The sequence below is a fragment of the Vulpes lagopus genome, chromosome 2, assembly GCF_018345385.1.
Source record: "Vulpes lagopus strain Blue_001 chromosome 2, ASM1834538v1, whole genome shotgun sequence".
NCBI lineage: Eukaryota > Metazoa > Chordata > Mammalia > Carnivora > Canidae > Vulpes > Vulpes lagopus.
Window position 1 is genome coordinate 72,696,222 of NC_054825.1, and position 27,430 is coordinate 72,723,651.

Here is a 27,430-nt window from a genome sequence, read left to right on the forward strand (position 1 = left end):
TTTAGGGACTTATTAAAAAGCATCGACTGCTGAATCCCCTTACTCTAGATTTTCTGATTGAGTAGGGAAAGAATGAGGCCTGAGACTGCATTTCCAGCAAGTTCCCAGGTGATGTTGATGCTACTGGTGTAAAGCACTGGCCTAGGACAACCTTTTAAAAATTAGTTGGGATTATAATGGTAGTGCAAAAACCACCATTTACTAGGTGTTCAGAGGGGGTCAAGAATTGCTAGGCGCCCACGACGCTAGGTTAGTGCAAAGCACTACCATCCTTTTGCGGATAAGAAAATAAAGCCTCTGGAGATTGATTAAACGTCACAGCTAGTTTCCTAAATAGGAAGGAGATCTCCATCCCGGCTAACAAGCCAAAGCTCGAATTCACTACCATGCTACATTACTTGAGACAGTTTTAAGTTACTTTTTCCCTTTTTATTAAACCCCAACACTAGTCGGGCTCCATGACAAAGAGGCGCCAAGTCCCAAATAAGGCGGGGACCCAAACGCCGGCGCATTCCTCGAATGCGCGTTAGAAGCTAGGGCGGAAGGGGCGGGGCTTTCTGCGGAAGAGGCGGGCTTAGCCCCGCAGGAAGTCCTGTGTTGATGGCTGTGGAGCCGTAGGCCTGTGGCTGGGGTGCCGCTTCGGCGTCGCGGTTGGCCCCCTTTCATTGGGCTGGTTCTCGGCCGAGGACCCGGCCCGGCCCGGCCCAGTCCGGGTGAAACTGCTGCGGTGACCCTGCTCGCCGCCATGCACGACGCCTTCGAGCCAGTGCCGATCCTAGAAAAGCTGCCTCTGCAGATCGACTGTCTGGCTGCCTGGGGTGAGCTGAGGGCCCAAGGGGCCGCGGGAGGGTCAGCGCAGAAGCGGTTCCGACCTTTCACAAAGTAGGAAAGTGGACGGGCGTCTGGCTGTACGAACTCCGGTCGGACGCTGTCGGAGAGAGGCCTGGGATGAGGAGGGGCGTAGTACTGTAGACAGTGAACGCTGTTGGGTAATCCTCAGGGACCCGGCCGTTTTAGGTTCGTTTACTCTTGTTTTCGGTACCGAGTTGAAGGTTGAGCTTTTCTTGTTAACGGTGCTCAGCTTTGGCTCCTTTCGATTCCCAATAAGTCTTCAGTTCGGGAGGGGCAAACAGTGGGGAGTTTTCAACTTGTCCAGATGATTCTGTTGTTTTAGGTGAAAGACAACACTATTTTGGGAGTCACTAAATGCTTAGCATCGTATGCCTTTTTCCCCTCGGTGATCATTCATCGTTCGCTTCTCATTACTGTAGGTAACTCGTATTGTTTTAAATTCAATCCAGGCGAGTAGTCGATTGCCTTATATTCAAAGTGCCCAAGTTACCTAACTGTGTAGGTAGAAGAGCATCAGTCCCGGCTGTCATGAAATCTAACCGATTAAAAACTTGTGTAATCCTTCTGCAATTGGCCAGTATAGAAAGCAGGGTCCGGCATCTCTTGTATGCTCTAGAATACAAGTGGTTTCAGGGGACTAAACCTTGACTCTTACTTATGAACATTATACTTGTAGAGTGGTTGTGTCTGATAACAGTCATCAAAGACCAAACAAATAATTTCAGTCTTTCTTGTTACTGTCCAGGTCCTAGAAATCAAGGGCCACACAAAGGTGACTCAGAACTCTTAATCAGATCTTATACTGAGCCAGGGACCCAAGAGAGGCCTGGTGGAAATCATGGTGGTGGGTAGCATCTTCTGCATCATTTATGGACAGTGCCACCCAGTCAGTCTTGCAGAGTGTCTCACAGCCTCTTCAGTAGGGTGCTTTCACTACAGGTCTTCATGATAATGTGCACAGTCTTCGCCTCTAGCAGCCCTGGGTTCCTTTAAAATCCCACCTCCACAGTAAGCTGTCCTAGTCCCTTGGGTGAGGGAAAGAATCTTGCTTCCTCCAGATATCTCCAAAAAAATCCTCTCTATTTTCTGTTGTTAAATGCTCAACAAAAATTAAAAATAGAGGAAAAGGGATCCCTGGGTGGCGCAGCGGTTTGGCGCCTGCCTTTGGCCCGGGGCGCGATCCTGGAGACCCGGGATCGAATCCCACGTCGGGCTCCCGGTGCATGGAGCCTGCTTCTCCCTCTGCCTGTGTCTCTGCCTCTCTCTCTCTCTCTGTGACTATCATAAATAAATAAAAATAAAAAAAAAATAGAGGAAAAAATTTTTAAAAATGAAAGACTTGACACTGCTACAAAGGGACACACATTCCTCTAACTCCTCATCAAATATGTACCAAATGCACATGTGGACCAGTTTCTCTGCTAAAGAGAAGGATAAAAGGATGAATAAGAAGCAGTGGCTGTGCTCCTAGGACACACAGTGAGGGACAAAGTGACAGGAACAGATAATGATACAAGATAATTGATACAGGAAGCATTTGCTGCCTGTTATAGAAACAGGGAGGAGGGGTACCCAGCTCAGCCTAGAACATATGCTTCTGAAAAGGATGAATGCAGCTGCCTACCATGCTTTACTTAGCTTGCCAGAGTCCTTGACTGATGCCTTGTGGAATGAGTAGTACATGTATCTCAGCCTTTCACTAATCTACTTTGTCACAGTAAAGATTTCTTGTACTTGAACTTTTCAGAAAGATAATTTTGAAATGTTGCGTAGTTTTTTGTCTACCATGATCCCCCACCCTACAGGGGAAATGCTCATTACCTTTTAGGGTGCCGTGGTAGGTATTGGGCTACAGGAGGCTACTTACCACCTCTTGACTCAAAACTGTTTTCAGATTTAAGCAGCAGTGAGTATTACTCTATCTAGTCGTTACCCCCTTTACCAAAAATTCATCCAGGAACCTCCAGAAGCCAGATTATGCAGGGCCAGACAATAATCGAGAGACACCATAATCCATTCCTTGGGAAATGGAAATGAGGATATTGATGATGATGACTTCTCCCTAAACTCCAGGGTTGTAGAATCCAGCTGCCTTTTCAGCACCTTCATATGGATGTCTAATAGCATGGCCGTAAAGGTTCTTGATTTCACTCTCCCAAAACATGCTTGTCCCCCTGTACCCCACATCTCAGCAAATGACATTTCTCTTTACCCATTTTGCTAATGATTTTGGAGTCGTTCTTCACTTCTGTATGCCACTTCCAATCCATCTGCACATTTTATCTGCTCCACCTCCAGAATAAGTCTCGAATCCAATCACTTCTCTCCATCTGCACTATTTCTGTTCTGTTGAAAGCACCACCTCTCTCATCTGAATTACTGTAGTAGTCTTCTGAGTGATCACCTTGTGTTTTTCATTGTACCACTTTCAGTCTTTTTTTTAAAGATTTTATTTATTTATTCATGAGACACACACACACACAAACAGAGGCAGAGACATAGGCAGAGGGAGAAGCAGGCTCCATGCAGGGAGCCCGATGTGGGACTTGATCCGGAACTCAGGATCACGCCCTGAGCCGAAGGCAGACTCTTAACCACGAGCCACCCAGGCTTCCACACTTTCATCTTTTATCCACAGAGGTAGAGTGAGCCCTTGAAAACTTAATCTTATCACATCTCTCTTCTCAGAATCCTTCAGTAGCTTCCTGTCACAACTGGAATAAGTTCCAGGGTCCTTATTCTGCTTTCTACATCTGACATCATCAGGCCTCTGGTTACTTCCCCTCACCTACCCCATCTGCGCCCCCATCCGTTCTCCTACTAGTCACACAGTCTTCTTATTTCCATAACACACAAAACACATACCTACGGGCTTCTGCACTTGTTCTTTTCCTCCTCCTGGCACTCTCTTGCCCTAAATATTACATGGCTCATTCCTCATTTCCTTCAGGTCTCTGCTGAAATGTCACATAAATCAGCAAGACCTTCCCTAACTATGCTATATGAAAGACAATGTGCTATTCTCTTATTCAGCCTTATCTTTCTTATCATAGCTTTGCTACCTAATGCTATTTTATGTTATATTATTGTCTCTCCATATTAGAATATGATTTCCTTCAGAGCAGGAACTTTGTTTTATACATTGCTTTATTTATGTAGTTCCTAGAATAGTTCCTTGTAATGGTATTCATTAAATCTTTTTGTTTAATGGATAAATGAATAATGATATTAATAGTAATAGCTTCTGCTTATTGATTACTAATCTTTATTCAACTTTTATGAAATAATAACTCCATTTTGCAGAGGAATAACCTGAGAATTTAATTTTTCCAAGGTCATGTATCCAGTAAATAATGTCTGATTCTGGCCCCTGCTTCCCAAACTTTAATATATATTCAGAGCCTATAAAAAAAAATGCTGACATGTGTAATGTATGTGTATCTGTATGTGTGTTTACACAATCATTCTTCTAGTTTCCAAAGAAACAATAGAAAGAAAAAGGACTTAGATGGTTGCTTATAGGAGAGGGAGATAACAGGGAGAGTGGACAAGGGTGGAAGCTACACTTAGACAGTTTTAGCATTAAAACTACATACCTGCATCATATAACTTAAAAATTGAATTAAAAAATACAAAAAAAAAAAATACAGATTTTCACCACTGCCGAATTGTGTCAGAATCTGGGAACAGGGGACGCCTGGGTGGCTCAGCAGTTGAGCATCTGCCTTCAGATCAGGGCGTGATCCTGGGGTCCTGTGATCGAGTCCCACATCAGGCTTCCTGTAAGGAGCCTGCATCTTCCTCAGCCTATATCTCTACCTCTCTGTGTGTCTCATGAATGAATGAATGAATGAATGAATGAATGAATAAATAAATAAATAAATAAATAAATAAATAAATAAATAAAATCTTTAAAGAAAAAATAATCTGGGAACAGCACTCGGGAATGTGCATTTTTAATAAGTTCAGGTGACTCTGATGCAGCTAATCAGGCTGATGCTTTAAGAAACACTATTCTTTGCCCTATGACCCCAAAAAAGGGGAAGTGACCACTACCTTTTTCATTTCTGCAGTGGCCAGTGTTGGGCCAGGAATGGAATGGTTTATCACATGAGCTTGGGCTGAGTTGCACTGTTGGACAGAGCTTCATTAGGGTAATTAGGAGATGATGGCCCAGCACTTACTCACTTCCCAGGAGGAATAAAGTCCAACCTTGTGGCTCAGGATGAAGCTGTCAGGAGTTTTCTAGGGCTGGTTCCCATTTGTTTACGTGTGTGTTACCCACAGACTATACCATTTATGTAGTGTGTCCCACTTTCTGGTTTGCTGTACTGGATCCCAGAAGAGACTGTCTACCCTATTCTGTGCCTGCTCTGCAAGCTTCTCATTCTCTGTTTTGCATCCACGATTTGTATCATATGATGGTGTGCCATAAAATGTGGAGGCCCAGCATGGGGCAGGTCCTCTGGTCATCTGAGCCCTCACTGACTTCTCTTAACCAAATCAAGCCTCCTCAGGGGTTCTGTGCCATTAGTGCATCTAGATGATGTACTATTTTCCCTTAATGAGTGTGAGCATTAGGAATGTGTGTGTGGTACTTTTGCTATTTAAAGAAAGTTGTTACAGTACTTTGCATGTATGATCAATGCATTTTTTTCTCAGCACCTTCAAATTAAAATGTGAAAAGGGTTAAATAAAACTTCAATTAAATTTTTTTATTTTAATGTATTTGTCTGATTCTCAATTTTATGACTAATAGACATTTGATAACAAACATCTGTTGGCAAGTAAACATCTCGATTAAAATGGAGAGTAGACCCCTGAATGTCATGCTTATAAGTTTGACTTCTTATTTTGGTAGTGCAGCTTCATGAGGATTTAAGCCCTGTTGTGACAGTATCACAGATTTGCTCTCAGGTAACCTGCAGCAAACATGGAAGGACACATAGTGAGACCAGTTGGGGCCATCACTAGGGTCCCTGGGGAGATTGGGATATGCTGTTGTGAGGTGCTTTGTAGAGGTAAAATTGATAGGTCTTACAGACCCGAGTGTAAGATGAAGCTGTGAGGTAAAAACAGGAGCTGTTAAGGATTTGGGGAGCAGAGTAGGGAGAGAAGGAGGGGGAAGATGGTGAATAATCTTTTGGTTTTTTGGTTATAGATTTTTAGGTATGCTATAAGTGAGTTAAAAATTTTCCACTTCATTTTATTTATATCTGAAGTAGCAGTCAGTGTCCTAAAAATCAACTTGAGTCTTATCAATTGCTCAATACAGTGATAGCTAGAAGTAGAATTCTAAGCACAATATCTTTTACAGAGCAAGCATCATGAACTTGTTTCTTTTGTCTTCTATGTTCTCCAACATAAATCTCCAGCATTCCTTGAGAGCTAGTTTTATTTCTGATTTCTCTTATGTCATTAAGAGCATGCATTGTCTTACTCTCTGTGTCCTGCCTTGGTTTTAAAACACAAAGGAAGTCAGACTCACTACATTTTTCTGGAAGACTGGGTACATCAACCTGGAGAAGTGTTCCTGATGTGACCTCTGACCTGTTTTTATAAATATAACCAGTGCCTTTCAGACAACCTCTGGCCAACACCCATTCTTTTGATGTAGGATACCTTAGTCATTGTATCACAGCTTGTGGTTACATCCTGATGCTTCTACACACATCTTCCTATATGTATGTCTCTGGACAAATTATGCCCTAGGCCTCAACTTCCTCATCTATAAAATGGAGATTTATAAGAAGAACATACCTCAAATGATAGTCATGAGGATTAATGAAGTAACACATGATATGTGCTTAGCATGTCCTGGAACACATTGCATGCTCAATAAAGTTTTATCTATTTGTACCATTATCCAGTATTTTATCTTGCAAAGGATCAAGAGAGTTTATAAAAGAAATGAATGACCTTTCACAGTATCAAAAAGATGAGGAAGTACCTGTACATGTGTAACTTCTCTTAATAAGTTAGTATAGATCTGTCAGGGTAATTATTTAAACGCTTTTTGGAGCCTCTTTTAGTATAGACGAGTGTCTCTCAGAATGCAGTCCTTGAACCAACAGCATTAGCATCACCTGAGAACTTGTTAGAAATGGAAATTTTCAGGCTATTGCAAGACCCACTGAATCAGAAACTGAGGGCAAGGCCCACCAATCTGTTTTAACAAATCCTCAAATAATTCTGATATATACCAAAGAGTCACTAGCCTAGACCATCTTTTTTCTTTCTTTCTTTCTTTCTTTCTTTCTTTCTTTCTTTCTTCCTTTCTTTCTTTCTTTCTTTCTTTCTTTCTTTCTTTCTCTCTTTCTTTCTTTCTTTCTTTTTTTTTTTTTTTTAAGATTTTATTTATTTATTCATGAGAGACACACACACACACACAGGCAGAGGAAGAAGCAGGTCCATGCAGTGAGCCTGATATGGGACTTGATCCCGGGTCTCCAGGATCACACCCTGGGCCGAAGGTGGCACTAAACCCCTGAGCCACCCGGGGATCCCCTCTTTTTTCTTTTTTAAGTAAGAGCTTTACTGAGATGTAATTCACATACCTTACAATTTCCTCATTTTAAGTGTACAGTTAAGTGTTTTTCAGTACATTCACAGAGTTGTGCAGGTATTGCCACAGTCAATTTTAGAACATTTTCATCACCCTAAAAAAAAAAGAAAACAAACAAAACCAATATCCATTAGTATGTACTCCCCATTTTCCTGTCTGATCTTTTTGTCTCTACAGATTTGGCAATTCTGACATTTTATATAAATAGAAGCATAAAAAGTAGCTTTTTTCATCTAGCTTCTTTAGCATAATGTCAGATTCGTCCCTATTTTAGCATGTATCAGCATTTCATTCCTTTTAATAGTCAGCTACTATTCCATTTGTATGACTTTGCCACATTTTGTTTATCCATTCATCAGTGGTTGGATATTTGGGTTGTTTCTACCTTTTGGCTGTTACAGATGCTGCTGCTCTGAACATTTGTGTACAAGTTTTTGTGTGGACGTATGTTTTCATGTGTCTTATGAATATGCCCAAGGGTAGAATTGCTGAGTCATATGACAACTGTATGTATAATCTTTTGATGAACTGCCAGACCATTTTCCAGAGTGACCACACCATTTTTATTATATCCCTGCCAACAATGTGTGAGGGTTCCAATTTCTTCACATCTTCGTCAACACTTAATTTTATCTGCTAGACCATCCTTTAAGATAGTGAATTCTGTGAACTTAATATGCCATGACACTTATTTTCCCTAAAGTAAAATCATAAAACCTTTAAATGATGCCATTTAGCTTTGTTTCTGATAGTTACCTAGTTTCCTGCTTATACTATCCATTTTATGATTTTATATATTTTTATCCTATTTTTGGTCATTTTAATTTTGAAACACTGAAGGCTGGTTCTCAAACACTTTTTTAAAAAAGATTTTATTTATTTATTCATGACAGACACAGAGAGAGAGAAGCAGAGACACAGGCAGAGGGAGAAGCAGGCTCCATGCCGGGAGCCTGATGTGGGGCTCGATCCCGGGTCTCCAGGATCACGCCCTGGGCTGAAGGCAGCGCCAAACCGCTGGGCCACTGGGGCTGCCCTCAAACACTTTATGAATATAAATATTCCTTAGCTTTGCAAGACGGCTGCTATCAAAAACAATTCATTTTCTTGACCCTTTGATTTCTGATTATAAGCCCCAGCTCAAGAAATAGGGTTTTACTAAAGCTGATTGACCTTTCTCACTGCTATTTTCTCTTCTAGAAGAATGGCTTCTTGTTGGCACCAAACAAGGACATCTTCTTCTCTACAGGATCCGAAAGGATGCTGGTAAGTGGCAGCTCTCCAGCATCAAGAAAGAGGTGACTTACTACTCATGCAAAAAATTTTGATAGTCAGCTAGTATACAGCTATGAAATCAGTGATTCCTGGACCATTAAAAATAACTGGGGTTGAGACAGTATGTTGGGAAAGTGGGGAGAAACATAAGAAAAGTCTCTAGGTTTTTTGGGTTTTTTTTTCAGACTCTGTTCCCCTACCCTGATCTCATCAGTGGGGTTGAATGTTCCTCCCCTCCTCACTTCTTGGAGACTGACTGTCAGAAATAGGAAATATCACTGATGGGAATAGGTTTTTTTGTGAATGATGTGGTAGTAGGAAACAAAGTTAGGAATTATTGATTTAAAAACCTTTCTTAACTTGTGAGGGGTGGACTAGGAGAGAGGAGGTCTGGGTTTGAGCCCAGGTTTCTCCTTGGCCAAATGACTGAGTAGGTCCTTTCCAATTCATTTTCCTCTTCTATAAACTGTCTCACAAAATTGTTGGGGTCAAATGCAAGGACTTTGAAAAGTAAAGCTCCAATCAAATGTGACTTTATCAGTGATAAATGTGGAATAATAGGGGCACCTGGGTGGCTCAGTCAGTTAAGCTTCCACCTTTAGCTTAGGTCATGAACTCAAGGTTCTGGGGTCTTGCCCTGGGTCGGGGTCCCTGCTCAGTGGAAAGCCTACTCCTCCTTCTCCACCTGCTCCTCCTCTTGCTCACTTCTTCTCTCAAATAAATAAATAAATAATCTTAAATAAAATTTTTAAAATGTAGAATAATAACTAAAGTGTTTGAAATTTATTTTGCTAGGGTTTCCTCTTTGGGGAGAGAAAAAGCACCTCACTCTCTTTTCCTCTTTTTATTTCTTTGTTCTGTTCATGGAAAATTGATGTGTTTGGATAATGTACGTTGGAGCTACAGAATCTGTAGAAATCTGCTGTTAATGCCAGAATGTGTTGAACCATATGAAATTGTCATTATTTGACTATATTGGAAAAAAAAATTCATAACTTTCAACTTAAAAAACTTTTTGTAGTAAATAGCTTAAGGTTAGAATGGAAATAGATACTTTGTTTTGGAACCTGCAGAAAGGGTAACATGGGGAAAAGGGGCGTTTTTCTAGGGTGTATGGGGGGGGAATTTTCTTCTACCTATTTTAGGTTCATTGGGTGGGAACATATAAATTGGACAAAAGACAGATTAACAGGAGAAAAATGTATTAACATGTGTATTATACATATACATGGGAGCATTCAGTGATGGGTAACTCAAAGGGGTGGTTGGAATTTGGGCTTATCTTAACAACAAATGAACAACAGATTTTTAGAGAAGTGATAAGACAAAGGAAAAGGACCCTGAGTTTCTAGGATGGCAAATTGTTAGAAGGCAGACACATGGGGGAACTAATGTAATAATGATGAGTAAGTAAAGTTTATTAGTAGATTGGTCTAGTGTCCTTTCTGGGCTAATGAAATCTAGAGCTATCTCCACTTATTAAATTCTGTCCTTTGTAGCAAGGGGAGGAGGGACACCTTTGTAAATGTATATTCTGTTTTTAGGCAAATTGAAGGGAAGGAGAGAGCCTTTATCTGCTTCTTCTCAGTAGCCTTCAGCTCAAACTGTTTTTTCATGGACATGTATTGACATTTGCACTGATGATACAGAAGTGATAGTACTAGAACTGGTCCTTAGCATAAGTTCAGGATAGTGGTTAATGAGCTTATTGGTACATAACTGTTCTAGTAGTCGATGTGTTGTTCTCTATAGAGCACGCACACACTGTGGTTTCTGGTATTTTAAGCCAAGTTTCACTTAAGAATGTTCTTTGTGAGGCAGTAAAAATTATTTTATTATATCTAATCTTTGACAACACATCTTTTTAATAATCTCTGATGTAGTAAGAAGTGCTGTGTGCCTGGGTATGAAGCACAGTGGCTGGCTCGAGAAAAAGTACTTGTTTGAGTTACAAGCAGAACTGGCCACTTTTTTTTTGTGGGACACCATTTTTGCTTAAAAGAATGACAGATTATGGTTTTTCAGACCACTTGGGTGTTTGGTACATGTTTTCTTAAAACGAACAAAGGAGTCTGTCATTTCAAAGAAAACAACTGGAAGTATATGCTGCTAAAAGTAAGGCTGGGGCTTTCCATAGAAAATTAGAATTGTGGAAAAATTATATACACCTCTATGAGCTCGACAGCTTCTCAATACTTTTCTGATGACATTGGAGGTGATAATGAGTATGATTTTACATATATATATATATGTCCTATAACAAAATGTGCCAACATCTGGAGAATCTGTATAACTCAGTGAACAGTATTTTCCAGTGCTTGAAGTTTCTAAATCATGCATGAGTAAAAGATCCATTTAAAAGATCTAAATCATGCATGAGTAAAAGATCCATTTAGTACTGTACTTAAAGTACAAGAAGTGTCTGGGTGGTTTAGTTAGTTAAGTGTCTGACTCTTGATTTCAGCTCAGATCTTGATCTCAGGGTCACGAGTTCAAGCCCCATATTGGGCTCTGTGTTGGGCTCTATGCTGGATGTGGAGCCTACTGAAAATTTTTAAAATAATAAATAAATAAAGTGTAAGACTAATTGACTTTAATTTGACAGAAAGTTTCATTAATAGGTTCAGATTCCATATTGCAAGAAACTCTATTTGTCAAGTTTTGGTATAGTATCAAAATGATGTACAGTTATCTGAAAAAGCTTTAAAAATATTCCTCTGGAAAAAATAAAAATAAAAAAAATATTCCTCCGTATTCCAACTATTTGTCCATGTGAGGACAGATTTTTGTCCTATCCTTCAATCAAAACTATCAAAATATTGAGTGCAGAAGCAGATGTGAGAGCTCATCATGTTTGCTTCTGGGCTGTCCCTCACTGGCTGCTACCTGCTTGACCTGTCAGGTCCCTCAAGTATGAAATTGGAATTATTATACGTACTTTTTGGTGGTAGTTGTAAGGTTATAGAAAATATGTGTAAATTTTTAAACCCAGAACCTAGCACCTAGTTATGACATAGTTTGTGATAGCTGCTGTAATTATTATGATAATTATTCTCTTTTTGACTCTTTGGTAACCTTTGAGACAGAAAGGCTGGCATCACTATTTTTATGGTATGTAATTTCTTCCCTTTTTGTAGCAGTGTTAACAGGTGTAGCATCTCCTGAAAGCGGCAGTAAGTGTAGATGTATTAAATTGCTTTAGTGTTGAGTGTTTGCTCTGTCCCCATGATGCAGGACGTATGGTAGCTGCTGGGATTTAGCTGGTCTAGATCTAAGGATGCTTTGGGCTAGGTTTCATTGCTTGGGCTCTTTTATTTGACTGTAACTTTTTATAAACACTTAGCCAAAGTACTATTTTGTAGGATGAGACCTTCAGACTCACAGGTACCTTGCAGCTTCAGTATTCACTGTGGTGTGATTTTTTTCTGCTAGGTGTATGAAACACCTTGTTCTAAACTTGGAGTTGAAAGCAACTTCCTGCACTCAGTAAAGACAGCTATCCAGTGTAGGTCTCTGGCTTCCAGTCTTTCAGGAATTTTTAGATTCAGGTAGGAGAGCAGTGTAGAGCAGCATTTTTTGTTGTGGTTATTTTTACACATATCCTTGTGTTTGAAACTGTGCATGTTTGTTTCTTTTCTACAGGTTGCAACAGGTTTGAAGTGACACTAGAGAAATCCAATAAAAACTTCTCCAAAAAGATTCAGCAGGTAGGCAGTGATGGTTGCTACAAGAATATTTGACTTCTGTGAGACCCTATCAAAACTAGAACTTCAATGACATTATTTATTAATTCTGAATTTTCTGCTGTCTGTTCTCCCATTTATGCAGGGATCTTAGTCCATCCATCATGTGCCTGAGATCCCCTAGAATGAGCAGAAATTGAGATTGCACATACATAAAAGTCAGATCCCTACCATTGGCATAGACTCTTTAGTCCCTTTTTTTAGTACTGTACTTAAATGAACATTTGTTAAGCCTTGTCAGAAATGTTAATTGAGTCTAATGATTTGTTCTTTTCTAGATCCATGTGGTTTCCCAGTTTAAGATTCTGGTCAGCTTGTTAGGTAAGAAAACGGGTTGCAGTTGTATTTCTTCTGGTGAAAAATAAAAGCTATGACCTGATTAACTCTTTCATGGTTAAATTGATAGACCTTGAAACTCGTTCTAAACCAGACACAGCATGGTACACGAGTATTAAGGGCAACAGCATCCCTCATAAATTTGAGCTCTGTTCTCCAAGGAATGTAACTCATTCATTCAGTCATTGAGCAGATATTTACTGACTCCTGCTCCAGGCATTAGGGATACCAAGTTGAATGAGACAGGACTTCTGTCTTTGAGATTGGTGTTCTGATTGTGAAGACTGAAATGACAGAAAGTAATCATGATACAGTGTGATAAGTTACAATGGCAATTTATAAAAAAATGTGTGGATCTTAGTAATGGGAGGGACAGCATCATCTAGGGATTATGACAGGAAGAGAAAGGAAGGCAGAGCATTTTAGGCAGAGGTCCTGGGGTCTGGCCAGACTTAGGATGTCTGGTGGAGAGTGGCAGAGTGGCAACAGATAGGGGAGAGAAAGATCAAGGCCAGACTATTCAGGCCCTGTTTGAAAAGCCATAGATTTGATTGAAGGTAGCCAGTGAGGCCTTTTCTTAACAGAAGACTAGAAACTTGCCTCATGCTTTGTACTGGTCAGCCCAGAGCCCAAATGGTAGAATCATTTTATTTTATTATTTTTTTTTTTTTTGGTAGAATCATTTTAAACTGAGTTTCGAGGAGGAAAGAAAAACTCTTAAAGTAACTAAATCTTCATGAGTAAAACTAGATAGGAGACCTGAGTGAAATTATTTTGCTTGCTTTGCTAAAAAATAAATCCTTGCCATGGGATTGTACCAAATCCACAGAGGATTTCCTTTCTTTTACTGATGCTTGTTAATAGAAGGAGCTTTGAAAGCCAGTTCTTATACAAATATTGCATCGTAAATTTCCAGACTTGAGAAAGACAGAGTGTAAGAGTGCTTGGGTTGTGAAAGAGCTCTTCTACATAAACCAGTCCAAATGTAAAGGAACAGAAGTGACCTCTTAAACATTTGGTAATGTGATTCTGATAACAGACCAGAATAAATCATTGTTAATGAAACTGCAGATACATCTTCAACCAACATTTGCCCTTTGGTTCTTCTGATTGTTGGTTATTTTTTTGTGTGTAGAGAATTGTGCTAATTTATACTGTTGTTGTACCTCCTTCCAAACAGAAAATAATATTTATGTCCATGACCTATTGACCTTTCAACAAATCACCACAGTTTCAAAGGCAAAGGGAGCATCACTATTCACATGTGACCTCCAAGTAAGTATAGGCAAGGTGAAGTTTGACTTCATGTTTTAATAAATATGGTCTTTCTTATATTATTCCTACCATTAGATGGGAAGAATAACATTGATATCCAAACTCAGCAGAGACTCCAAAGAAAGTGTTTGATTTTGGATTGCATTAGAGAAATGTCTCCCTTTGTATGTGGTCTGAAGGGGAAAGATTTGGGTTCCTTGTGTGTGTACTAATTAGAGAACCAGACATTTGTATGGCGAGAGGCAACTAACACACAGCAAAAAGCCCTTGCCATGGACAAACCATCAGTAGGAAAAGCCAGGCTTAACCAGTATCACAAACAGCTGTAGGACATTAAGTTGACCTTGTTCTGAACATATTATTGTATTCTTTGTCTATTGGGTGTTTTTTGTTTTTTGGGAAAGACATTTCTCATTTTTGCCAATTCATCATCCTTACATTATTCAAAATCTGCCTTACCCTTCTACTCAGCTTTGATCACTTTTTAGCATCCGTGATCTACATTGATGCTGCACTGTTTTATGCTTAGACATTTTTCTCCTCGCTCCTTAAGGGATTGAAAGTGAGCACTGACATATGCTGATCCCTTACCAGCATGTATTGACAGCCATGAGTGAGAAACATTTAAGAACAAAAGGAGTAAGCAGTTACATAAGTGAAGGCCTGCCCTGGGATTTTCCTGTGTGAATTATGAATGTCCAGGAGATTTATGGGGGTTGGGGCTTTGACTAGCAGCCCTTGGGGAGGAAGTGCTCTTCCGTACATCTTAGAAAACTGGCATTCTTCCACTCAGTTTGTGTGGCAGTGTGATTTTGTATTATAGGGGATTTTCAGATTAGTAGCCATTTCAAGGTAGAAAATCTCTAATTAATTTAGCTGTCACTCAGTTATGGAGTCATTGTATATACATCTCATTTTCTCTGGTTATCTCTTCCTAGCACACAGAGACTGGTGAGGAGGTATTGCGGATGTGTGTGGCCGTGAAAAAGAAGCTGCAGCTCTATTTCTGGAAGGATAGGGAATTTCATGAATTGCAGGTAAAGTCCATGTTACCTGGTCCATGTTGACTCCACCTTGAAAGACTTCCTGTTCAGTAATACTGAAGGTCAGGACCTCTGACCTGGAGCTCTCTCCAGATGAAGGCTCTGCCACGGGTACATGAGAGCCTATTCATGGCCACTCATCAGAGTTTCCTGGTCTTCGGAGGCAGGGGAGATACAGTTGTGTAACGTTAAATGGATTGGTTTATTTCAAAGTGGATATCTAATACAATCCAGTTCATGGGTGGCTTAAATTTTTGTTAGGTGGTTTCCTACCTGTATGCTTGTAGGCTTGTTTTTAGATAGGGGTGAGGGTAATTTTGCAGCATGGGGGTAGAATGACAGGAAAATCATGTTGTTGTTGTTGTTTTCCTGTTAACATCTTTCCATTTGAACTCTTGCTCTCTTTCTTCAGGGGGACTTTAGTGTACCAGATGTGCCCAAGTCTATGGCATGGTGTGAAAACTCTATCTGCGTGGGTTTCAAGAGAGACTACTACCTAATAAGGGTAAAACTTACTATTTTGCATATATCATAGGTTTACCTCGGGATGATGGTCACATGATCATCTGAATTACAGGTCAAGAGACTGCCTTAAGTAGCGTTTTGGCATAACAGGGTTTGTGTTTGTATGTTTGGTTATTTTTTATGCTTCTCAGAATCTCTACAAATAGATGTCTGATGCCCAGCAGCATCAACTCTCAATTCTCTACATAACTAATTATCCATATCGTGTATCTAATTATTGGAACAGATAGTTAGGGCTGCCATCTTAAGGATTCAGTGCTCAGGAATTATAAACTAATTTTCGTATTAACTTAAGTATTTTTAAGACTTTGAGTTTTCTGCACGCCAAAAGCTTTTAGTATATTTATTTTAAAAGTTATTTTTTTTTAATTTCAAAAGCCACATGTGTTAATATTAAAAAATAAGGAAATAAAGACAAGCAAAATAAAGGAAATACAAGTCACCCATAATCCCTTCACTCAGAAATAATCCCTAAAAATAGCATGTTAAACATTATTTTATGACCTTTTTTTTCTTAACCCATGTGGTAAATATCCATGATGTTGGTTTTCCTCCAGTATGCATACTGAATGTAGAAAAGGTTAATATACCATTCATTTCATAGAATAACCCAAATTTCTTAGCTTTATATCACTCCCATATTCCAGGCTTGGCAATTCTCTTAGAAGCCTTTCTCTCTATCTCCATTTCTCCCCACTTCCCTACTCCCTACCTTGTTAGCTCTTCTTTATTTATCTAGTTAATATATTTGTTCCATTTTTACGTTATTGGGATGTCTTGATTTTATCAGCGGCAGAGTTGCAAACTCGTAAAGGAGTCACTGCTATCCAGCTGACTGATGAGCAGAATAGCAGCTAGACCTGTAGGTGCTGAAAGAAGTCTGTGAGGGATGGGGATACAGAGCCAGAAGATGCAGTAGGCTCTCATTCCTCTGACTACCTTGAATGCTGCTACCATCTTCGTGAGGGTACAGTGTTTTGAGGGTGGGAAATCTTGGTTTAGGCCCAACCTATTAAAAAATTACTTATTTATATCATACAATACAATTCTTTCTTTTTGCTATACAGTTCTAACATAGCTTAGAGTCATCTAACCACCACCAAAATCAAGATTCAGAGCAGTTCCATCACCTGAAAAATGCCTTCATGCTCCCCTTTGAAGTCAACCCCTCTTCCTGTGCCCCAACCTCTAGTAATCACTGATCTGTTCTTCATCTCTTATAGTTTTGCCTTTTCCAGAATATCATATAAATGGAATCCTACAGTATGTAGCCTTTTGAATATGGCTTCTTTCACGTGGCATAATTTGACATCCATCTGTATTGTTGTGCAAGTCATTATATTCTTTATGGCTAAGTAGTACATGGTATGAATGTACTATGGTTTGTTTATCCGTTCATCAGTTGAAGGACAAAGTTTTTTCCTCTTTTTAGTCATTATGAATAAAGCTGCTATCAACATTTGCATACAGATTTTTACATAAACATAAACATAAACATTTTTCATTTCTCTTGAGCAAGTGCCTAAGGAATGGGATTACTAGGTTGTATGGTAAGTATATACTTAACTTCATAAGAAGCCGACAAACAAAATGGCCATACCATTTTGTATTCTCACCAGCAGTGAGTGAGAGTCCCAGTCACTCTGCACCCTCACCAACACTTGACATTGTTAGTTGCCAGGCTAGTTGCTTGTCTCCTGTGTTAAAGAAAAGGAAACCTGGCTCTATGTTGTGATGACAAAACACAGTATAGTATTTCCTTAGGAATATTATTGGCTTCTGTAGATTTGGGGTTTTGTTTGGATTTTTCAGGCCATGTTCATGTTCAGGCCCCTGGTGAGAGAACATCGATTGACTCACTTTATGTCTTCCTATAGGTGGATGGAAAAGGGTCCATCAAAGAGCTCTTTCCAACAGGAAAACAACTGGAGCCGTTAGTTGCACCTCTGGCAGATGGAAAAGTGGCTGTGGGTCAGGATGATCTCACCGTGGTGCTCAATGAGGAGGGGATCTGCACACAGAAATGTGCCTTGAACTGGACAGACATCCCAGTGGCCATGGGTGAGACCACCATAGCGGCTATTTCCCACTTTGGCCTGGGGTTGTGTGCCATCCTCAACAGAATGGAATCCCATTCATAGTGTCAGCAGACTGTGGTTTACAGTGTCATTTACTCTGTTCCCCTTCTTATAAGTAGATGAGTATTTAAGGTCATTAAAAATGGGATATTCTGGTTTTTTTAGGAAGCTGGGTTGTGTCCCAGAGAGGGAAAAATATAAACAGAGTTACATGTTTTAGGAAGTGATTGTCTACTGCCATATATTTTTACTTCATGCTCCTTTTTATTTTGCCTCTTTGTAATGGTTTTATTGTGTCCTTTGCCAGATAGACCACATTTGGAAATTAGTGGAAATTATTTATTTATTCCTGTAATACATGTAACCCAGTATTGAGGTGCTTTTGATGTAATGTTTATTGCTTCTGTTGTCCTGTAGCTTGGAGGTGCAGATTGCATCTAAAGGCAGTCTCTGGCCTACCCGTTGGGTGTTTCTGTTCCTACCTCTGCCCCAGGCTCTCAGCAGTGGTACTGCTGAAAGGGTGTGTGACCACTCTTGCAGCAATTTATTTTCAGTCAAAAGAGTGAGCATATTAAAAATCGTTACTGCTGTGGAGCATGCAGTCATGCCATCTTTAAGGACTCTAGCTGGGGAGGTAAGGATTACATCTTGGATAAAGAGATAAAGCAAGGCATTGCTTTATCAGTTGTTCAGAGATGGGTTGAGATTCAGTCGTTCAGAGTTCAGCTTGCCAATAAGAAGTTTCATTACATATGTAAGATTGGACTAGACTGGGCAGGGAGTTTATGATTTGGCTTGAAGAAAAGTCCCTGTCATTTTAGGCCGAAAAATAGTCTGAAAGGTGATTGGAAATGCTAATTTGTGAAGGAGCATTATAGAGATTGACCTGGGTAGAGCAGGTGGTCTGAATTACAGAGAAATGAGGGTTGGCCGGTTGTTAGAGGCTGCAAAGGCCTGAGAGGCCAGTAGATTCTAACTGGGGGAGTGTTTTGGTAAAAACCATCATATTCCAGGGTAATTATTGTGGTGATGGCTAGAGATGAACAGATCAGAAGGAAGATAAACAAAAAAAGATGATATAAGGCCCAAGATTATGTTTATTAACAAGTTTGAAAGGCTAAGAGCTTCATGGGAAGCTTCATGGTGTTTTGGGGGACCCTTGTGTTCCCTTCAGAAGAGGAGTTGTGCGAGAAGTGATGAGATATGTGTAATATGCTTGAAGTATGCTTCTGTTTCCCTAGTGTTAGAGTTCCTGTTTTATAAGCTTTGTTAGCACCCAGTGCCTTTGGCAGTGTTTCTTAAAAATATCTCTGTGCCTTAACACACTGAGGGAAGGAGAGGGCAGGGCGTTCTCTCTAGGCAGGTTAGGAGAACCACCGTCTGACAGGATGAAGACTAAACTTCCTCAACGGTGTGCATTTTAAACTTCCTTTATACTCTGCTCCCAACTTGACCACCTCACTTAGGCTCCAGTCATCTTGGACGCCCCTGCACCGAGCCATCATCACCCGTGCTCTTGCCTCTTCCTTTCTTCTCTGCCCAGCACTGTCCTACTCATATGACAAGGCCCTATTCAGTGGCACTTCCTCTCTGAAGTCTTCCTGACACGCAGGCAGAATGAGTCACTTCCCCCTTGGTGCTTCCACAGCCCTTCAGTTTTCTCTGTCATGATAACCCACACTGTCCCACTGGATGCAAGGAGTCGTCTGTCTCCTCTGCTCACGTAGGAGCTCTGTGAGCTCTGGACTCATGTCTTGATCCACTTGGAGTAGGGCCTGAAACCTAGCCATTTAGGAAATGCTTGCTGAATAGATGAATCACTGTCATTATCTTCCATTTATTAGATGTCTGCTATTTACCACCCACTCTGCCAAGTTTTGAAGATACAAAGAGATCCAGACCATCTCTGTTGTCAAAGATTGGGGGAGATGGGACAATGATACGATATGACAATCAAAAGCCTTTCTATTAAAGATTACTTTTTTAAATTAAATTAGACCTTTAATATTAAAGTGGGTCAGATTAAAGGAGAGAGAAAGTTTACATATTTATACAAATTAACACTAAAGGGAATTATACTAGCTTTTAAAAATGAGGCCAGCATAAAAAATAAAGTAAAAAAATCAATACAAAACATTTTTAAATTTTTTTGTAAGATGAAAAATACCAACATTAATAACAGCAATAGCATTCAAAGTGATGGGACTGTTACTTAGGCCAGTTCCCTTCCAGCTTTAATTTTTTTTACTGTATTTAGAGTATAAGTTGCAAATATAATACGAAAAACTTTTTGTCAGAAAATGAATGAGAGGGACGCCTGGGTGGCTCAACGGTTGAGCGTCTGCCTTTGGCTCAGGGCATGATCCTGGGGGCCGTGATCAAGTCCCACATCAGGCTCCTCGCAGGGAGCTTGCTTGTACCTCTGTGTCTCTGCCTCTTTTTCTATGTGTCTCTCATGGATAAATAAATAAAATCTTTAAAAAGAAAGAAAGAAAGGAAATAAATGAGAAAACTAAATCCATAGCAAGTTAGCCACACTAAGAAACTATGAATATATTCTTGGAAGTTAAATTTCTGTATGATAATTATGCCATCTAGTGGTTCATTTTTTACTGATTTTTTTTTTACATTTAAAAATTTTTCAATTTTAATTTTGGTAAAAAAACAAACCATAAAATCTATCATCTTTACCATTTTTAAGGGTACAGTTCATTAGTTACATATGTTCACATTGTCATGCAGCAGATTTTCAGAACTTTCATCTTGCAACAATAAAACTCCATATCTATTAACAACCCTCTTCTTCCTCCTGTAGCCCTTGGTGACCACCATTCTACTTTCTGTTTCTGTGATTGAGACTCCAGAGACCTCATATAAGTGGTAGAGAACTGCCACGCTGAGAATGCCAGCCAGCTAGCTGCTTTCTCTGTGAACCATTAAGCTCAGGTGGAGTTTTGCATCTTTCCCTGTGAAAATTTCCAGCAGAAATAACCGTGGCCAGAAATGTGGAACTTTTTCTTTAGCCTCATTTTAGGGAAAAAAGAAGTTGCCTTCCTCTTGCCCTTCTAAGAAAATGAAAGAAGAGGTCACATAATCTTCTTCTCCCCTGATGTGTTGGTAAGGGCAGCTGCAGCTGGCCTTAATCTCTCTATGATGAGAAAGGGAGCAGAAGCTTTCAGCTCTTTGAAGGAGATGGTAGGAGTGGGATGAGGTCATTCTCACCAAAGCTGGATGCATCCTTCTTGTGCACGAGATTTCTCTTAGTGTCACTTGGACAAAACAATTTTTTTCCTTTGGATATCACAGCATAGGATCCTGGCTTGTTATTTGAGTAGTAGACTATCTGGAGATCCCATTTGAATGCAGCTTAGAAATGGGAAGCTGAAGCAGTCCATAAACCTTAGACCAGATCTACAACTCAAAGTGCTCTTTCTTGTGCAGAGCACCAGCCTCCCTACATCATTGCAGTTTTGCCTCGATATGTGGAGATCCGAACATTTGAGCCAAGGCTTCTGGTCCAGAGCATTGAATTGCAAAGGCCCCGCTTCATTACCTCTGGAGGGTAAGGAATTTGTTTACTGTAGCTGCCATATTATTGCAAAGCTTTAAAATCACCTAAGTCATCATAAAGCCTGTGCTCTTTTGCTAATATTCTTATTCCTGCCTCCAGATCAAACATAATCTATGTGGCTAGCAATCATTTTGTTTGGAGACTCATTCCTGTCCCCATGGCAACCCAAATCCAACAGCTTCTCCAGGACAAGCAGTTTGAATTGGCTCTACAGCTCGCAGTAAGTGTTATTTCTGAGATTTGGCTGTGAGTCTACCTCTTCATTGTTCCCCACAGTAGGTGATTTTGATTTAGTTGTTTATATTTAGTTTGGACTGGTAGAATAAGCACAGAGCTGAAAATTAGAGGACCTGGATTCAGGATTTGTCTCTGCCATTAAATATCCATTTAACTCTTAAGTAATTTCGCTTTTTCAGATTGCTTATCTATCAAATGTAGAATGAATGCCAATTATAATAGGACCTGTTAGAATTTATAAAACAATAAAATAATTTAATAGATATGTTACAGCCTTGAAAAATTAAAGAAGGTGCAAGCATTAAAATAACAATCAGAAAGTAAAACTATGGTCTGATTGAATGTAACAACTAGAGGGCTTTTCAAAATCTCTTTCAACAGTAGATCCCTGTCTTTGGATAAGCAGGCCTTCTTCAGGTCTTCTGTAATCACCTCAAGTTGCTGCATTCAGTAGGGCTGCTCTCTTATATTTATGGCTGTCACTGTCCTTGAATGTTTGCACGGGATATGCACAGCCTCATAGCGCCCATGCTTTTGTGTTGGTGATTCTCTCATTGCCAGCACACTTCTTGGAGACTGACTTCTGACTCTTGTCTTACTCTTTTAAATATCCTCAGGGGTGATTATTGTCTGTAGAGAGTGGATTTGTTTTGAGGAAACAACCAAAGGTCATTCTGATCCTAGACATTAAACTGGGCAGTCCTAATTTAGTAAAAGAGAAGATTTTTTTTTGAAGATAATATTAAAAAGCATTGTTTTTAGAGTATATTATAAATTATTTCTGAAAGGAAAACAGTGGTCACAAATTTTGGAATTTGTGTTTATAGTCGCATGTGGTAGATACTTTTGAAGGGCAACATTTATCTTGGATGTATACATTTTCTTTTTTTGCTTTTTTTTTAAAGATTTTTTTATTAATTTATTCATGAGAGACCAGAGAGGGAGAGAGAGAGAGAGGGAGGGATGGAGGCAGAGACACAGGCAGAGGGAGAAGCAGGCTCCATGCAGGGAGCCCAACGTGGGACCTGACCCTGGGTCTCCAGGATCACAACCTGGGCCGAAGGCGGCGCTAAACCACTGAGCCACCCAGGCTGCCTGGATATATACATTTTGTTTTTGTTGTTGTTGTTGTTGTTGTTGTTGTTGTTGTTTGTTTGTTTTTTTTAATAATAAATTTATTTTTTATTGGTGTTCAATTTGCCAACATACAGAATAACACCCAGTGCTCGTCCCATCAAGTGCCCCCCTCAGTGCCCATCACCCATTCACCCCCACCGCCCTCCCCTTCCACCACCCCTAGTTCGTTTCCCAGAGTTAGGAGTCTTCATGTTCTGTCTCCTTTCTGGTATTTCCTACCCATTTCTTCTCCCTTCCCTTCTATTCCCTTTCACTATTATTTATATTCCCCAAATGAATAGGACCATATAATGTTTGTCCTTCTCCGATTGACTTATTTCACTCAGCATAATACCCTCCAGTTCCATCCATGTTGAAGCAAATGGTGGGTATTTGTCATTTCTAATGGCTGAGTGATATTCCATTGTAGGATGTGTACATTTTGGATCCAGCCTTAACTGTTAGACATATTTAATATGCCATAAAGATAGTTTCTGTCTTGAGACATTTCATTTCAGTATCTTACTATTTATTTTATTTTTGCCACTCATTCATTGCCCTAAATTACTTTATTTTCATTTTTAAAATAATATCAGGGTGCTTGGGTGGCTCAGTTGGTTAAGCATCTGCCTTCAGCTCAGGTCATGATCCCAGGGTCCGGGGATCACCCCATGTTGGGCTCTCTGCTCAACAGGGCGTCTGGTTCTGTGTCTTCCTCTGCTCCTCCCCCTCAACTCATGCTATCTCTCACTTTCTCTCTCAAATAAACAAAATCTTTAAAAAGATAATAATAAAGACCCAGTAACCCACCATCCTACCCAAGAAAAACAATTTATATAATCTATATGTTCCTCCCCATCTCATCCTTCTGCTTCCCCTCCAGACACAGCCATTTTCCTAAATTTGTGTTTATCATGCTCTTTAAGAATGTGTTTCTTGCTGAAAAATCTCAAAACAACAACCTAACCATACACCTAAAGGAGCTAGAAAAAGAAGAACAAACAAAACGCCACACTAGCAGAAGGAAGGAAATAAAGATTAGAGCAGAATTAAATGGAATAGAACCAAGAAAAAAAAAGTAGAACAAATCAATGAAACCAGGAGCTGATTTTTTGAAAAGATCAACAAAATTGATAAACTGCCAGACTCATCAAAAAAGAAAAGACTAAAAAAAAAAAGAAAAGACTCAAAATTAGAAATGAAAGAGGAGAAATAACAATTGACACAACTGAAATACGAAGAGGATTATAAGAGAATATTATGAAAAATTATATACTAACAAATTGGACAACCTAGAAGATGTAAATAAACTCCTAGGAACTATAGCTTCCCAAAACTGAATCAAGAAGAAATAGAAAATTTTAACAGACTGATTATCACCAATGAAATTGAATCAGTAATCAAAAAACTTCCAGAAAACAAAAGTCCAGGACCAAATGGCTTCACAGATGTATTCTACCAAACATTTCAAGAAGTTAATATTATTCTCCTCAAACTATTCCAAAAAATAGAAGAGGAAGGAAAGCTTCTCAATTCCTTCTATGAGGCCAGCATTAAAACCATTAAAAACCAGATAATGATGTTACCAAAAAAAAAAAAGAGAGAGAGAGAACTACAATATCCCTGGGTCAATACCCCTGACGAACATAGATGCAAAAATCCTCAATGAAATACTACCTCACTGAATCCAACAGTACATTAAAAAAAAAAAAAAAAATTCACCACAGTCAGGTGGAATTTCTTCCTGGGTTGTGAGGGTGGGATTTCTCCCTGAGTTGCAAATCTTCCTGATTTGCAAATAAGTCAGTGTGATACATCAATATGAGATAGGATAAGAACCATAATGATTTCAATAGACACAGAAAAAAACGTTTGACAAAGTACAATATCCAATCATGATAAAAAAAAAAAAAAAGGAAGGTTTAGAGGGAATATACCTCAACATAATAAAGGCCATGTATGAAAAAACCATAGCTAATATCATCCTAAGTGGGGAAAGCTGAGAACCTTTCCCCAAAGGTCAGGAATAAGAAAAAGTTGTCCACTCTTTTATTCAATGTAGTACTGGACGTCCTAGCCAAAGCAGTCAGACACAAAAGAAATAAAAGGCATCCAAATCAGTAAGGAAGAAGTAAAACTATCACTATTTGCGGATGACATGATACTGTATATAGAGAACCCAAAAGACTCCACCAAAAAACTAGAAGTAATAAATGAATTCAGTAAAGTTGCAGGATACAAAATCAATCTACAGAAATCTGTTGCATTACTATACACTAGCAATGAAATAGCAGAAAGAGAAATTAAGAAAACAATCCCACTTACAATTGCACCAAAAAAGATAAAATACCCAGGAATAAACTTACCCAGGAGGTGAAAGACCCGTACTCTGAAAACATTGATGAAAAAAATTTTTTTAAAAGATTTTATTTATTTTTTTTAAATTAATTTATTTATTTATGATAGTCACAGAGAGAGAGAGAAGCAGAGACACCGGCAGAGGGAGAAGCAGGCTCCATGCACCGGGAGCCCGACGTGGGATTCGATCCCAGGTCTCCAGGATCGCGCCCTCGGCCAAAGGCAGGCGCCAAACCACTGCGCCACCCAGGGATCCCGATGAAAATTTTTAATGACACAAATGGCAAAATACTCCATGCTCATGAATGGAAGAATTAATATTGTTAAAATGTCCATACTACCAGAAGTAATCTGTAGATTCAGTGCAATCCTTATCAAAACCCAACAGTACTAAAATTTGTATGTAACCCACAAAAGACCCCAAATAGTGAAAACACTCTTGAGGAAACAAACAAAGCTGGAGGAGAGGTATCACAATGCCAGATTTCAAAATACACTGCAAAGCTGTAGTAATAAAAACAATATGATACACAAAAATGGACACATAGATCAATGAAACTGAATAGAGAGCCTAGAAATAAGCCATGATCATATGACCAATTACTTTGCGACAAAGTAGGCAAAAATATACAATGGGTAAAAAACAGTCTCTTCAACAAAAGGTGTTGGGAAAACAGGACAGCAACATGCTGAATGAAACTGGATCGCTTTCTTACACCATACACAAAAATAAAGTAGACTGAAGACCTAAATGTGAAATCTTTTTTTTTTTAAGATTTTATTTATTTATTCATGAGAGACACACAGAGAGAGGCAGAGACACAGGCAGAGGGAGAAGCAGGCTCCATGCAGGGAGCCTGATGTTTGTCTTGGATCCCTGACCCTTGGATCATGACCTGAGTCAAAGCCAGATGTTTTGTCTTGGATCCCTGACCCTTGGATCATGACCTGAGTCAAAGCCAGAGGCTCAACCACTGAGCCACCCAGGTGTCCCCTAAATGTGAAATCTGAAACCATAAAAATCACAGAAGGGAACAAAGGCATTAAATTCTCCGATATGGGCCATGGCAATATTCTTCTAGATGTGTATCTTCAGACAAGGGAAACAAAAGGAAAAATAAATTATTGGGACTACATCCAAATAAAAACCTGTGCAGCAAAGGAAACCATCAACAAAACTAACAGACAACCTACAGAATGGGAGAATTAATTTATTGAATATGAATGACATTCAGTAAAGGATTAGTATCCAAAATAAAGAATTTCTACAACTCAGCACCCAAAAAACAAATAATCCAACTATAAAATGGGCAGAAAACAGGAACAGAGATTTCTCCAAAGAGGACGTACAGATTGCCAAGAGACACATAAAAAATGTTCAATATCACTCATCATCAGGGAAATGCAAATCAAAACCACAATGAAATATTACCTCACAACTGTCAGAATCACTAAAATAAAAAACATAAGGAACAACAAGTGTTGGTGAGGATGTGAAGAAAAAGGAACCATCGTGAACTGTTGGTCAGAATGCAAATTGGTGCAGTTACTGTGGAAAACTGGAGGTTCTTTAAAAAATTAAAAACAGGGCAGCCCGGGTTGCTCAGCAGTTTAGCACCGCCTTCAGCCCAGGGCCTGATCCAGGAGACCCAGGATCGAGTCCCACATTGGGCTCCCTGCATGGAGCCTGTTTCTTCCTCTGCCTGTGTCTCTGCCTCTCTTTCTCTCTGTGCCTCTCATGAATAAATAAATAAAATATTTTAAAAAATTAAAAACAGAACTACCATATGATCCAGTAATTCCACTACTAGGCATGTTTACCCAGAGAATACAAAAACACTAATTCAAAAAGATATATGCACCCCTATGGTTATTGCAGCATTATTTATAATAGCCAAGATAGGGAAGGAATGTAAGTGTCTACTGATAGATGAATGGATAAAGAAGGAGTGGTGTATATATACAGTGGAATATATATTCAGCCAAAAAAGAATGAAATCCTGCCATTTACAATGACATGAATGGAACTAGAAGATATAAAGCTAAGGGAAATCAGTCAGAGAAAGACAAATACATATGATTTCACTCGTGGAACTGAAACAAAAGGACAAAAGAGACAAACCAAAAAAACAGACCTCTTAACTGTAGAGAACAAACTGATGGTTACCAGAGGGGAGGTGAGTGGGGGCATGTGGGGGAAGAGGTGATGAGGACTAAGGAGTGCACATGTTGTGATGAGCATAGAGTGTTGTATGGAAGAATTAAATCGCTACATTGTACACCTGAAACTAATATCACACTATGTTAATTATACTGGAGTTAATAAATTTTAAAAGTTGATTTCTTGCTAGTCATTACATATATATGTGTGTTTGAATATGTTACTTAGTTTTTGAAGTTTAAAGGGTATCATGCAGCACATAGCTTTTTTAATATCTATTTTCTTCACAGGAAGG

At 39.3% G+C, this 27,430-nt stretch overlaps 1 protein-coding gene across 1 annotated transcript in view; it reads left to right on the forward strand.

The window, feature by feature from the left end:
* The first annotated feature begins 574 nt into the window (after positions 1-574).
* VPS39 (VPS39 subunit of HOPS complex) overlaps positions 575-27,430 on the forward strand; it is a 47,312-nt gene continuing 20,456 nt past the window's right edge. Inside the window, exons 1-10 of the mRNA XM_041744505.1 lie at positions 575-818; positions 8,618-8,683; positions 12,335-12,399; positions 12,714-12,756; positions 13,952-14,046; positions 14,985-15,083; positions 15,502-15,594; positions 17,492-17,675; positions 21,134-21,254; positions 21,363-21,483. Coding sequence (XP_041600439.1) covers positions 746-818; positions 8,618-8,683; positions 12,335-12,399; positions 12,714-12,756; positions 13,952-14,046; positions 14,985-15,083; positions 15,502-15,594; positions 17,492-17,675; positions 21,134-21,254; positions 21,363-21,483 — 960 coding nt within the window. The 5' untranslated portion in view covers positions 575-745. The remainder of the gene's footprint in view (positions 819-8,617; positions 8,684-12,334; positions 12,400-12,713; positions 12,757-13,951; positions 14,047-14,984; positions 15,084-15,501; positions 15,595-17,491; positions 17,676-21,133; positions 21,255-21,362; positions 21,484-27,430) is intronic.